Below are 14,907 nucleotides of genomic sequence, written 5' to 3' on the forward strand. Positions count from 1 at the left end.
GTCTTCCTCTGTGAAATTTCTGTCCATGTCTTTTGCCCATAGCATGATTGGATTGTTGTTTCTTTGAGTTTACTAAGTTCTTTATAGATCTTGGATACTAGCCCTTTATCTGATAGGTCATTTGCAAATACCTTCTCCCATTCTGTAGGTTGCCTTTTAGTTATGTTGACTGTTTCTTTTGCTGTGCAGAAGCTTCTTACCTTGATGAAGTCCCAATAATTCACTTTTGCTTTGCTTTCTCTTCCCTTCAGGGATGTATCTTGCAAGAAGTTGCTGTGGCCAAGTTCAAAAAGGGTGTTGCCTGTGTTCTCCTCTAGGATTCTGATGGATTCCTGTCTCACATTCAGATCTTTCATCCATTTTGAGTTTTTCTTTGTGTATGGCATAAGAGAATGGTCCAGTTTCATTCTTCTGCATGTGGCTGTCCAATTTTCCCAGCACCATTTATTGAAGAGACTGTCTTTTTTCCAGTGGATAGTCTTTCCTGCTTTGCCGACTATTATTTGAGCATAGAGTTGAGGGCCCACTTCTGGATTCTCCATTCTGTTTCCATTGATCTATGTGTCTGTTTTTGTGCCAGTACCTCACTGTCTTGATGACCACAGCTTTGTAGTACAACCTGAAATCTGGCATTGTGATGCCCCCAGCTATGGTTTTCTTTTTTAATATTCCCCTAGCTATTTGGGGTCTTTTCTGATTCCACAGAGATCTTAAGATGATTTGTTCCAACTTTCTGAAGAAAGTCCATAGTATGTTGATAGGGATTGCATTAAGTGTGTAAATTGCCCTGGGTACCATTGACATTTTCCCAATATTCATTCTGCCAATCCATGAGCATGGTATATGTTTCCATCTCTTTGTGTCTTCCTCAATTTCCTTCAGAAGTGTTCTGTAGTTTTGAGGGTAGAAACCCTTTACCTCTTTGGTTATGTATATTCCTTGTTACCTTATGCTTTTGGGTGCAGTTGTAATTGGGATTGACTCCTTCATTTCTCTTTCTTCAGTCTCATTGTTAGTGTATAGAAATGCCACTGTTTTCTGGGCATTGATTTTGTATCCTGCCACACTGCCAAATGGCTGTGAGTTCTAGCAGTCTTGGGGTGGAGTCTCTTGGGTTTTCTAGCTGCATTATGATGTCATCTGCAAAGAGGGAGAGTTTGACTTCCTCTTTGCCAGTTTGAATGTCTTTTATTTCTTTTTGTTGCCTGATTGCCGAGGCTAGGACTTCTGGTACTATGTTGAATAGCAATGGTGAGAGTGGACATCCCTGTCTTGTTCCTGATCTTAGGGGATAGGCTCCCAGTGTTTCCCCATTGAGAACGATATTTTCGTAGATGGCTTTTAAGATGCTGAGGAATGTTCCCTCTATCCCTACACTCTGAAGAGTTTTGATCAGGAATGGATGTTGTATTTTGTCAAATGCTTTCTCTGCATCTATTGGGAGGATCATGTGGTTCTTGGTTCTTTCTCTTGCTGATATGATGAATCACATTGATTGCTTTACAAGTGTTGAAGCAGCCTTGCATCCCGGGGATAAATCCCACTGGGTCATGGTGAATCATCTTCTTAATGTATTGTCGGATCCTGTTGGCTAGTATCTTGTTGAGAATTTTTGCGTCCGTGTTCATCAGGGTATTGGTCTATAATTCTCCTTTTTGGTGGGGTCTGTGTCTGGTTTTGCAATTAAGGTGATGCTGGCCTCATAGAACGACTTTGGAAGTACTCCATCCCTTTCTATCTTTCATAACAGCTTTAGTGGAATAGGTATGGTTTGTTCTTTAAACGTTTGATAGAATTCCCCTGGGAAGCCATCTGGCCCCGGACTTTTGTGTCTTGGTAGGTTTTTGATGACTGCTTCAGTTTCGTCCCTGGTTATTGGCCTGTTCAGGTTTTCTATGTCTTCCTGTTGCAGTTTTGTAGTTTGTGGTTTTCCAGGAATGCACCCATTTCTTCTCGATTGCCTAATTTATTGGCGTAAAGCTGCTCATACTAAGTTTTCAAAATCGTTTGTATTTCCTTGGTGTTGGTGGTGATCCCTCCCTCTCGTTCATGATTTTATTAATTTGGGTCTTCTCTCTCTTCTTTTTAATAAGTTTGGCTAATAGTTTATCTGTCTTATTAATTCTTTCAAAGAACCAACTCCTGGTTTTTGTTGATCTGTTCCACAGTTCTTCTGGTCTCTATCTCATTGAGTTCTGCTCGAATCTTTATTAATTGTCTTCTGCTGGTTGAAGGTTTCCGTTGCTGTTCCTTCTCCAGCTCCTTTAGGTGCAAGGTTAGCTTTTGCATTGAGTTCTTTCCAGTTTGGGGACGGATGCTGGTCTTGCGATGTATTTCCCCCTCAGGACTGCTTTTGCTGTTCCCAAAGATTTTGAACGGTTGTATCTTCATTCTCATTAGTTTCCAGGAATCTTTTTAATTCTTCTCTAATTTTCTGGTTGACCCTTTAATCGTTTAGCAGGATGGTCGTTAACCTCCACGTGTTTGAAATCCTTCCATATTTCTTCTTGTGGTTTAGTTCTAGTTTCAAAGCATTATGGTCTGAAAATATGTAGGGGACAATCCCAATCTTTTGGTATCGTTTAAGACCTGATTTGTGACCCAGTATGTGGCCTATTCTGGAGAAAGTTCCATGTGCACTTGAGAAGAATGTGTATTCAGTTGCGTCTGGTTGTAAATTTCTGTAAATATCTGTGAAATCCATCTGGTCCAGTGTATCATTTAAAGCGCTTGTTTCTTTGGAGATGTTGTACTTAGGAGACCTATCGAGTGTAGAAAGCACTAGATTGAAGTCACCAAGTATATGTGTATTATTATCTAAGTATGTCCTAACATTGGTTATTAATTGTTATACTTGGCAGTTCCTGCATTTGGGGCATACATATTCATGATTGTTAGGTCGTCTTTTTGGAGAGATCCTTTAGTATGATAGAGTGTCCCTCTTCATCTCCTACTACCTTCTTGGGATAAAGTTTAACTTATCTGATGTCTTTTTATGTTTGTAATGGAAGGTTGGTCAGTACATTTTAGAGAAATGGCAAGTTGAATTTTTTTTTTTTTACTTTGGTAAGTCGGCAGAAAAAATAGGTTGGAACATATATAATGACAGCAAACTTTTATTGGGAAAAGCTTTCCCATGTTGGAGAGAAAATGACATTTGGTCAGGGATCAGAATTCTTACTGTTGTGATTTTTAAATTCTACTAACATTGATTTTATTGATTCATTTAATGAATTTATTTATTGCTATCATGACTTTATAATACTCATGCCTAACTGAAATCTTTAGTGGATCCAATTATTGTAGGTTTTTTTTCTTGGATATTTTTCTTTATTGGACTTTTTTTTTTTATCATGTTAGTGTATAGTTTTACCAGAGAGGACTCAGTTCTCTATTTCTATCCTTTTTGTTACATTTAGACTAAAATAATAGAAATTGTGGAAAATCAGGGATTGTTTCTCAAAATTTATATTGCTATGGTATTCCACTGTGTTTTTGAAATCATTCCATTAAGAGTGTAGTTAACACTCTTTTTCTAAGTGAAGAATACAAGTATTGCCTAAAACAATAATCAGCTCTAGAAGCGGAGGCTCTTCATAACCACATGGTAAAATGTCCATTCTCAGAATTCTTTTATAGTAAAGTGCTAAAAATATCTACTCATAGTCCTTGTGTCCGATGTTAAAATTTAAAATTTTAGATATTTTCTATTTATTTACCTATTCATTTTAAAGACTGTGCTTCATTATAAGGTAGTAGATTATGTTAGGAAACATAGTCGTGCTTCTCCTGGAACACCTAAAATAAGATCTGCTTGGAAGAAGCAATTTAATATTTTTCTAATGTGAATAAGTGAGCAGACAGATGGAATTCTGTAAAATGGAATGTTATAAGTATTATGCATAATATGTCATAAATATATAAATTTAAAAAGTATAGTTCAAATTTATATTTCCTTTTTCCATTTAGGATTTACAAGCTCAAATGAATTATGTTGAGGAAATAAAGAAATAAATAAGAAAGAAAGTTGTTTTTTAGTATCCTTCAATTGTCAACTTAGAATTTTAGATAAAAATTCTCACCTTTTGTTTTTTAAACCCCATCTATATTACATTAGATGTAGGCTCTCAAGGTATACATTTCTTATTAGAATTTTCATTACCAGTTCTTATTCCACGTGGAAAGTTGATGTGTTTGAAACATTTCTTTTTCAATTTTTTTCTCGCTCTAGTGATAATTTATACCTTCCAGGTTGTGAGAGATGACCACTATCTGAAAAATTTACTTTATGGTGAAAAAAGTAAAATCTTACTTTTTAGATTTTATTTTTTATTTATGAGAGACACACACAATGATGTGGGACTAGATCCCGAGACTCCAGGATCATGCCCTGAGCCGAATGCAGACACTCAACCACTGAGCCACCCAGGCATCCCAGAACTAAATTCCTTATTACAGTATTTATAAACAAATAAATGTAGAGTAAGAAAAGTCAGTATTATTAGGGATATAGTATAAACAAAAGTCTCTTAAACTTTTTTCAATTACATTTTATAAATCTATTATATAAATGTTACCTGTATATATAAAACAGAGGCGGCTGTTCATTATATATTCCTAACTATACATACATACATACATATACACACACACATATACACACATATAGTGTGGCCTGTGGAAAAATGGTTAGGTTAGTATTAATACTAATTAATAATTAATTAGTGTTAACTAATAAGTTAATACTAACCTAACCATTTTTTTTCCACAGGCCTTTTTTAACTTACATTTTTCCCTGCCTTAAGATCATGCTTGATTGGTCACGTCTTATGTTTTTCTTTTTTTCTTCTTCTTCCTGCATTTTTTAAAGGTTTTATTTATTCATGACAGACACACACACATGCACACACACACACAGAGAGGCAGAGACACAGGCAGAGGGAGAAGCAGGCTCCATACAGGGAGCCTGACATGGGACTCGATCCTGAGGCTCCAGGATCTCGCCCTGGGCCGAATGCAGACACTCAACCACTGAACCACCATGGCTGTCCCCCCTGCATTTTTTTGTACATGACTTTCCCGTACCCTACGTTTTCCTTACATGGGGGAAAAAAAAACAAAACACATTTCTTTAGTGTCTGTTCTTTCAGTCCATCTGAAAAGTTTATGTTTCTATGTTTCTATGTTTATTGTCAATATTTTTGATTATGCCTTTCTGTTGTCTGTGTGTGTCTGTGGTTTTCATTCCTGAACCATTACCCCACAAGCCTTATTATTTTTCTCACATTCCTGGAAGGAGCTGATGTTAGACAATCATTTGTCCTTAGCATTTTGACAAACAAAAGCAACTTAAACTGTTTGTAATGCCAACTTGCCCAAATAAATACTACTAGAAACTAAATTTTAATATTTTCTCTTATAAGAGATCGTCATGCAATTATAAATCATTCAAACACATTTGAAAAATTTTAAATATAATAAAATAATTAATTTTTAAAAATATTGTATTCATTTATTCATGAGAGAGTCAGAGACAGAGGCAGAGGGAGGAGAAGCAGGCTCCATGTAGGGAGCCTGATGTGGGACTCTGGGATCACACCCTGAGCCGAAGGCAGATGCTCAACCACTGAGCCACACAGGCGTCCCAATAATGACATTTCTTATTGTTAGTTTTTTTAAAAGATTTTGTTTATTTAGTCATAGAGACAGAGAGAGAGGCAGAGACACAGGCAGAGGGAGAAGCAGGCATCATACAGAGAGCCTGATGTGGGACTCGATCCAGGGTCCCCAGGATCCCGCGCTGGGCTGCAGGCGGTGCTAAACCGCTGCGCCACCGGGGCTGCCCTTATTGTTAGTTTTTTTAATTTAAATTACCTAGGGATAGATTTTTATTTTAAGACATTTTGGTAAAGAAAGTATTTAAAAAAATTTTTTTTAAGATTTTTTTATTTATTCATGATAGACATAGGGAGAGAGAGGCAGAGACACAGGCAGAGGGAGAAGCAGGCTCCATGCAGGGAGCCTGACATGGGACTCGATCCCTGGTCTCCAGGAATCCCACCCTGGGCCAAAGGCAGGCGCTAAACCACTGAGCTACCCAGGGATCCCCTTTTTAAAATTTTTAAATTCAAATTAATTAACATATAGCGTATTATTAGTTTCAGAGGTAGAATTCAGTGATCCATCAGTTGCATACATCATCTAGTGCTTATTACTTCAAGAGCCCTCCTTAATTACCATCACCCAATTACCCCATTGCCCCAACCCTCTCCCCTCCAACAACCCTCAGTTTATTTCCTATGATTAAGAGTCTCTTACGGTTTGTCTCTCTCTCTGATTTTTATCTTATTTTTCCCTCTCTTCCGCTATGCACCTCCGTTTTGTTTCTTAAATTCCACATAGGATTGAAATCATATGGTATTTGTCTTTCTCTAACTTATTTCACTTAGTATAATACTCTTAAGTCCCATCTATGTTATTGCAAATGGCAAGATTTCATTCTTTAGGATGGCTGAGTAATATTCCATTGTATTTATACACACTGCATCTTCTTTATCCATTCATCTGTCAATGGGCATCGGGCTTTTCTGTAGTTTGGCTATTGTGGTCATTGCTGCTTTAAACGTTGGGGTGCTGGTGCCCTTTCAAATCACTATGTTTGTATCTTTTGGATAAATACTGAGTACTGCGATTGCTGGGTCATAGGTTAGCTCTATTTTTTTCCCTAAATTTTTATTTATTTATGATAGTCACAGAGAGAGAGAGGGAGAGAGAGGCAGAGACATAGGCAGAGGGAGAAGCAGGCTCCATGCACCGGGAGCCCGACGTGGGATTCGATCCAGGGTCTCCAGGATCGCGCCCTAGGCCAAAGGCAGGCGCTAAACCGCTGCGCCACCCAGGGATCCCGGATAGCTCTATTTTTATTTAACTTTTTGAGGAAGACTTTGTATAATAATCAGGGGTAAGAAAAGTAACATTTTGGGACTATTAAATCTCTTATAATCTTCACCCCATGAGAAAATGTAGGTTAGTAAATGGCGGAACTGAGATTTGAATCTGTATTTGAATGATCTCCAAAACCTGTGTTCTTTTTGTAATGGTGTTCATTTGGTAATGGTGAATATTACAATTATTTTTACGAAATGTGATACTTGTAATCCTGAAAACTATCAATTTTTTTTCTAGACTGTCCCGAAACTAAACTTAAGAAAGCAAATGGCTGCTTTTCTGCGACCCAAGAGTAAGCTATTTGAAGATTTGTGTTTTTCACGGAGTTTTGTCCATTTTTGTGTTATTTAGTAATTCAAAGTTACAGATATCTTCATGTACTCTTTACTTTGTTTTTCACTAAATAGAAGCAAAATGTGGTCTTGTGAGCCAAGAAGATAGACCTTTATTTGCTGACAACAATTTTGCAAGGGAAGATAAGACTGAAACTCTCTGTAAACCATCCGTCAATGTCTCTGACTATTCTCCTCTTGCTTTTGTATCACCCGAAACTCCTCAAACGTCTTCAGCAATGCTTGGTGTTACAAAGGTAAGTTGTTTTGAACTTTGTCCCCCATGTTTTTTCGCATACTATCCTCTTGATATCCTTATAATGAAAAGAATCTTAGGGAGAAATGGAAGCCCTCAAGAATATAAGAGAAAACAGTGTAATAACAACAGAGAAGTAAGTACTGGGTTGAGATTTATTACGGTTGGTGGGAATAAACAAATCTTAGGTGTGCCATTATGGAGGGAAAGAATTAGAAAGCAACTGGATAGAATAGCTAGATGGATGTGAAGATGAGGGGAGGGGTTGTGGGGTAAGAATTCATTTAATAAGGATGAGATGAATGTAAAGATAGGAGAGTTTAGAGAGATTATTATTAAAAACACAGCAGTAGTGAGGCTAAGGTAGAACAGATGCTGTATATTATAAAATGCGGTAGAAATTATTTTAAATGCAAGTTAATAAAAGGCAATACAAAACATGCTCAGATTCTTCAGAATGACAGCTGGTTTTTATGAAGAACTGGGAGGAAATTTTACCCTTTTAAGTTTAATAAAGTATGATAGCCTATATTTAATTTAGCAAGAGTTGTGTTTATACATAGTACAAAGTGAAGTCTGTTTTAAGCCATAATCAGATTTATTATGAGTTTTGAACTTTGGCTGTTGTCTTTCTTGTGGTTTCTAATTAAACTTACTGTGTGGTATAATCTTGGTCGACTTTATATCTTTTGAGAATAGAGAGGACGTAAATAAACATTTTAGTTTTTTCATTAATTAAAACTGAATTTTTTTCTTAGGTAAGTGAGGTTCTTAATCTCTATCCATTAAATGAAAAAAATAAATTTTAAGCTGCAAGATTCTTAAAAAATATAAAAACTATTTTCTGGATTCTGATGCATCTTTTTTTAAATATAAGCTTAGAATAGAGACACATGTCAAATGAATAAACTCATGATTTATCATTTTTTTATAAGATGATTTATCATTATAGAATCGTAAGGAAGGAAAAGTTGCCCGTAGAGTATACAATACTATTTGTAGAAGGATGACCTTTACTTTCTCAAAGATCTCCAACAGTGGATACATTTTACGTTATCTCGGGAAACTTTAGTCTTCATAGTTGTTATATTTTGTATTTTGTATTTTTTAATTTTGTATTTTATTTGTAATTTTTTATTGGAATTCAGTTTGTTAACATATACCATAACACCCAGTGCTCATCCTGCCAAGTGACTCCCTCAGTGCCCATAACCCACTCACCCCAACCCCCTGCCCGCTTCCCCTTGCACTACACCTTGGTCATTTCCCAGGGTGAGGTGTCTCTCATGTTTTGTCACTCTCACTGATATTTTCACTCAATTTCTCTATTTCCCTTTATTCCCTTTCACTAATTTTTATATTCCCCAAATGAATGAGACCATGTAATGTTTGTCCTTTAAAGACTGACACATTTCACTCAGCATAATACCGTCCAGGTCCCTCCACCTCAAAGCAAATGGTGGGTATTTGTCGTTTCTAATGGCTGAGTAATATTCCATTGTATACATAGACCACATCTTCTTTATCCATTCGTCTTTCGATGGACACCGAGGCTCCTTCCACAGTTAGTCTATTGTGAACATTGCTGCAAGAAACATCGGGGTGCGGGTGTCCTGGCATTTCACTGCATCTGTATCTTTGGGGTAATCCCCAGCAGTGCAATTGCTGGGTCGTAGGACAGATCTATTGTTAACTCTTTGAGGAACCTCCACACAGTTCTCCAGAGTGGCTGTGCCAGTTCCCACTCCCAGCAACAGTGCAAGAGGGTTCCCCTTTCTCCACATCCTCTCCAACATTTGTTGTTTCCTGCCTTGTTAATTTTGCCCATTCTCACTGGTGGCAGGTGGTATCCCATTGTGGTTTTGATTTTTACTTCCCTGGTGGCCAGTGATGCAGAGCATTTTCTCATGTGCTTGTTGGCCATGTCTATGTCTTCCTCTGTGAAATTTCTGTCCATGTCTTTTGCCCATAGCATGATTGGATTGTTGTTTCTTTGAGTTTACTAAGTTCTTTATAGATCTTGGATACTAGCCCTTTATCTGATAGGTCATTTGCAAATACCTTCTCCCATTCTGTAGGTTGCCTTTTAGTTATGTTGACTGTTTCTTTTGCTGTGCAGAAGCTTCTTACCTTGATGAAGTCCCAATAATTCACTTTTGCTTTGCTTTCTCTTCCCTTCAGGGATGTATCTTGCAAGAAGTTGCTGTGGCCAAGTTCAAAAAGGGTGTTGCCTGTGTTCTCCTCTAGGATTCTGATGGATTCCTGTCTCACATTCAGATCTTTCATCCATTTTGAGTTTTTCTTTGTGTATGGCATAAGAGAATGGTCCAGTTTCATTCTTCTGCATGTGGCTGTCCAATTTTCCCAGCACCATTTATTGAAGAGACTGTCTTTTTTCCAGTGGATAGTCTTTCCTGCTTTGCCGACTATTATTTGAGCATAGAGTTGAGGGCCCACTTCTGGATTCTCCATTCTGTTTCCATTGATCTATGTGTCTGTTTTTGTGCCAGTACCTCACTGTCTTGATGACCACAGCTTTGTAGTACAACCTGAAATCTGGCATTGTGATGCCCCCAGCTATGGTTTTCTTTTTTAATATTCCCCTAGCTATTTGGGGTCTTTTCTGATTCCACAGAGATCTTAAGATGATTTGTTCCAACTTTCTGAAGAAAGTCCATAGTATGTTGATAGGGATTGCATTAAGTGTGTAAATTGCCCTGGGTACCATTGACATTTTCCCAATATTCATTCTGCCAATCCATGAGCATGGTATATGTTTCCATCTCTTTGTGTCTTCCTCAATTTCCTTCAGAAGTGTTCTGTAGTTTTGAGGGTAGAAACCCTTTACCTCTTTGGTTATGTATATTCCTTGTTACCTTATGCTTTTGGGTGCAGTTGTAATTGGGATTGACTCCTTCATTTCTCTTTCTTCAGTCTCATTGTTAGTGTATAGAAATGCCACTGTTTTCTGGGCATTGATTTTGTATCCTGCCACACTGCCAAATGGCTGTGAGTTCTAGCAGTCTTGGGGTGGAGTCTCTTGGGTTTTCTAGCTGCATTATGATGTCATCTGCAAAGAGGGAGAGTTTGACTTCCTCTTTGCCAGTTTGAATGTCTTTTATTTCTTTTTGTTGCCTGATTGCCGAGGCTAGGACTTCTGGTACTATGTTGAATAGCAATGGTGAGAGTGGACATCCCTGTCTTGTTCCTGATCTTAGGGGATAGGCTCCCAGTGTTTCCCCATTGAGAACGATATTTTCGTAGATGGCTTTTAAGATGCTGAGGAATGTTCCCTCTATCCCTACACTCTGAAGAGTTTTGATCAGGAATGGATGTTGTATTTTGTCAAATGCTTTCTCTGCATCTATTGGGAGGATCATGTGGTTCTTGGTTCTTTCTCTTGCTGATATGATGAATCACATTGATTGCTTTACAAGTGTTGAAGCAGCCTTGCATCCCGGGGATAAATCCCACTGGGTCATGGTGAATCATCTTCTTAATGTATTGTCGGATCCTGTTGGCTAGTATCTTGTTGAGAATTTTTGCGTCCGTGTTCATCAGGGTATTGGTCTATAATTCTCCTTTTTGGTGGGGTCTGTGTCTGGTTTTGCAATTAAGGTGATGCTGGCCTCATAGAACGACTTTGGAAGTACTCCATCCCTTTCTATCTTTCATAACAGCTTTAGTGGAATAGGTATGGTTTGTTCTTTAAACGTTTGATAGAATTCCCCTGGGAAGCCATCTGGCCCCGGACTTTTGTGTCTTGGTAGGTTTTTGATGACTGCTTCAGTTTCGTCCCTGGTTATTGGCCTGTTCAGGTTTTCTATGTCTTCCTGTTGCAGTTTTGTAGTTTGTGGTTTTCCAGGAATGCACCCATTTCTTCTCGATTGCCTAATTTATTGGCGTAAAGCTGCTCATACTAAGTTTTCAAAATCGTTTGTATTTCCTTGGTGTTGGTGGTGATCCCTCCCTCTCGTTCATGATTTTATTAATTTGGGTCTTCTCTCTCTTCTTTTTAATAAGTTTGGCTAATAGTTTATCTGTCTTATTAATTCTTTCAAAGAACCAACTCCTGGTTTTTGTTGATCTGTTCCACAGTTCTTCTGGTCTCTATCTCATTGAGTTCTGCTCGAATCTTTATTAATTGTCTTCTGCTGGTTGAAGGTTTCCGTTGCTGTTCCTTCTCCAGCTCCTTTAGGTGCAAGGTTAGCTTTTGCATTGAGTTCTTTCCAGTTTGGGGACGGATGCTGGTCTTGCGATGTATTTCCCCCTCAGGACTGCTTTTGCTGTTCCCAAAGATTTTGAACGGTTGTATCTTCATTCTCATTAGTTTCCAGGAATCTTTTTAATTCTTCTCTAATTTTCTGGTTGACCCTTTAATCGTTTAGCAGGATGGTCGTTAACCTCCACGTGTTTGAAATCCTTCCATATTTCTTCTTGTGGTTTAGTTCTAGTTTCAAAGCATTATGGTCTGAAAATATGTAGGGGACAATCCCAATCTTTTGGTATCGTTTAAGACCTGATTTGTGACCCAGTATGTGGCCTATTCTGGAGAAAGTTCCATGTGCACTTGAGAAGAATGTGTATTCAGTTGCGTCTGGTTGTAAATTTCTGTAAATATCTGTGAAATCCATCTGGTCCAGTGTATCATTTAAAGCGCTTGTTTCTTTGGAGATGTTGTACTTAGGAGACCTATCGAGTGTAGAAAGCACTAGATTGAAGTCACCAAGTATATGTGTATTATTATCTAAGTATGTCCTAACATTGGTTATTAATTGTTATACTTGGCAGTTCCTGCATTTGGGGCATACATATTCATGATTGTTAGGTCGTCTTTTTGGAGAGATCCTTTAGTATGATAGAGTGTCCCTCTTCATCTCCTACTACCTTCTTGGGATAAAGTTTAACTTATCTGATGTCTTTTTATGTTTGTAATGGAAGGTTGGTCAGTACATTTTAGAGAAATGGCAAGTTGAATTTTTTTTTTTTTACTTTGGTAAGTCGGCAGAAAAAATAGGTTGGAACATATATAATGACAGCAAACTTTTATTGGGAAAAGCTTTCCCATGTTGGAGAGAAAATGACATTTGGTCAGGGATCAGAATTCTTACTGTTGTGATTTTTAAATTCTACTAACATTGATTTTATTGATTCATTTAATGAATTTATTTATTGCTATCATGACTTTATAATACTCATGCCTAACTGAAATCTTTAGTGGATCCAATTATTGTAGGTTTTTTTTCTTGGATATTTTTCTTTATTGGACTTTTTTTTTTTATCATGTTAGTGTATAGTTTTACCAGAGAGGACTCAGTTCTCTATTTCTATCCTTTTTGTTACATTTAGACTAAAATAATAGAAATTGTGGAAAATCAGGGATTGTTTCTCAAAATTTATATTGCTATGGTATTCCACTGTGTTTTTGAAATCATTCCATTAAGAGTGTAGTTAACACTCTTTTTCTAAGTGAAGAATACAAGTATTGCCTAAAACAATAATCAGCTCTAGAAGCGGAGGCTCTTCATAACCACATGGTAAAATGTCCATTCTCAGAATTCTTTTATAGTAAAGTGCTAAAAATATCTACTCATAGTCCTTGTGTCCGATGTTAAAATTTAAAATTTTAGATATTTTCTATTTATTTACCTATTCATTTTAAAGACTGTGCTTCATTATAAGGTAGTAGATTATGTTAGGAAACATAGTCGTGCTTCTCCTGGAACACCTAAAATAAGATCTGCTTGGAAGAAGCAATTTAATATTTTTCTAATGTGAATAAGTGAGCAGACAGATGGAATTCTGTAAAATGGAATGTTATAAGTATTATGCATAATATGTCATAAATATATAAATTTAAAAAGTATAGTTCAAATTTATATTTCCTTTTTCCATTTAGGATTTACAAGCTCAAATGAATTATGTTGAGGAAATAAAGAAATAAATAAGAAAGAAAGTTGTTTTTTAGTATCCTTCAATTGTCAACTTAGAATTTTAGATAAAAATTCTCACCTTTTGTTTTTTAAACCCCATCTATATTACATTAGATGTAGGCTCTCAAGGTATACATTTCTTATTAGAATTTTCATTACCAGTTCTTATTCCACGTGGAAAGTTGATGTGTTTGAAACATTTCTTTTTCAATTTTTTTCTCGCTCTAGTGATAATTTATACCTTCCAGGTTGTGAGAGATGACCACTATCTGAAAAATTTACTTTATGGTGAAAAAAGTAAAATCTTACTTTTTAGATTTTATTTTTTATTTATGAGAGACACACACAATGATGTGGGACTAGATCCCGAGACTCCAGGATCATGCCCTGAGCCGAATGCAGACACTCAACCACTGAGCCACCCAGGCATCCCAGAACTAAATTCCTTATTACAGTATTTATAAACAAATAAATGTAGAGTAAGAAAAGTCAGTATTATTAGGGATATAGTATAAACAAAAGTCTCTTAAACTTTTTTCAATTACATTTTATAAATCTATTATATAAATGTTACCTGTATATATAAAACAGAGGCGGCTGTTCATTATATATTCCTAACTATACATACATACATACATATACACACACACATATACACACATATAGTGTGGCCTGTGGAAAAATGGTTAGGTTAGTATTAATACTAATTAATAATTAATTAGTGTTAACTAATAAGTTAATACTAACCTAACCATTTTTTTTCCACAGGCCTTTTTTAACTTACATTTTTCCCTGCCTTAAGATCATGCTTGATTGGTCACGTCTTATGTTTTTCTTTTTTTCTTCTTCTTCCTGCATTTTTTAAAGGTTTTATTTATTCATGACAGACACACACACATGCACACACACACACAGAGAGGCAGAGACACAGGCAGAGGGAGAAGCAGGCTCCATACAGGGAGCCTGACATGGGACTCGATCCTGAGGCTCCAGGATCTCGCCCTGGGCCGAATGCAGACACTCAACCACTGAACCACCATGGCTGTCCCCCCTGCATTTTTTTGTACATGACTTTCCCGTACCCTACGTTTTCCTTACATGGGGGAAAAAAAAACAAAACACATTTCTTTAGTGTCTGTTCTTTCAGTCCATCTGAAAAGTTTATGTTTCTATGTTTCTATGTTTATTGTCAATATTTTTGATTATGCCTTTCTGTTGTCTGTGTGTGTCTGTGGTTTTCATTCCTGAACCATTACCCCACAAGCCTTATTATTTTTCTCACATTCCTGGAAGGAGCTGATGTTAGACAATCATTTGTCCTTAGCATTTTGACAAACAAAAGCAACTTAAACTGTTTGTAATGCCAACTTGCCCAAATAAATACTACTAGAAACTAAATTTTAATATTTTCTCTTATAAGAGATCGTCATGCAATTAT

At 36.8% G+C, this 14,907-nt stretch overlaps 1 protein-coding gene across 9 annotated transcripts in view; it reads left to right on the plus strand.

Annotated features, from left to right (window-relative positions):
• The window catches only part of LOC144313633 (ankyrin repeat domain-containing protein 26-like), a 212,726-nt gene that overhangs the window by 110,583 nt on the left and 87,236 nt on the right, over positions 1–14,907 (plus strand). For all 9 annotated transcript variants that reach the window (XM_077896684.1, XM_077896685.1, XM_077896681.1 and 6 more), the window contains 2 exons: positions 7,186–7,240; positions 7,356–7,537. In XM_077896684.1, coding sequence (XP_077752810.1) covers positions 7,186–7,240; positions 7,356–7,537 — 237 coding nt within the window. The remainder of the gene's footprint in view (positions 1–7,185; positions 7,241–7,355; positions 7,538–14,907) is intronic.

This window comes from Canis aureus, chromosome 5, assembly GCF_053574225.1.
Source record: "Canis aureus isolate CA01 chromosome 5, VMU_Caureus_v.1.0, whole genome shotgun sequence".
NCBI classification, from domain to species: Eukaryota; Metazoa; Chordata; class Mammalia; order Carnivora; family Canidae; genus Canis; species Canis aureus.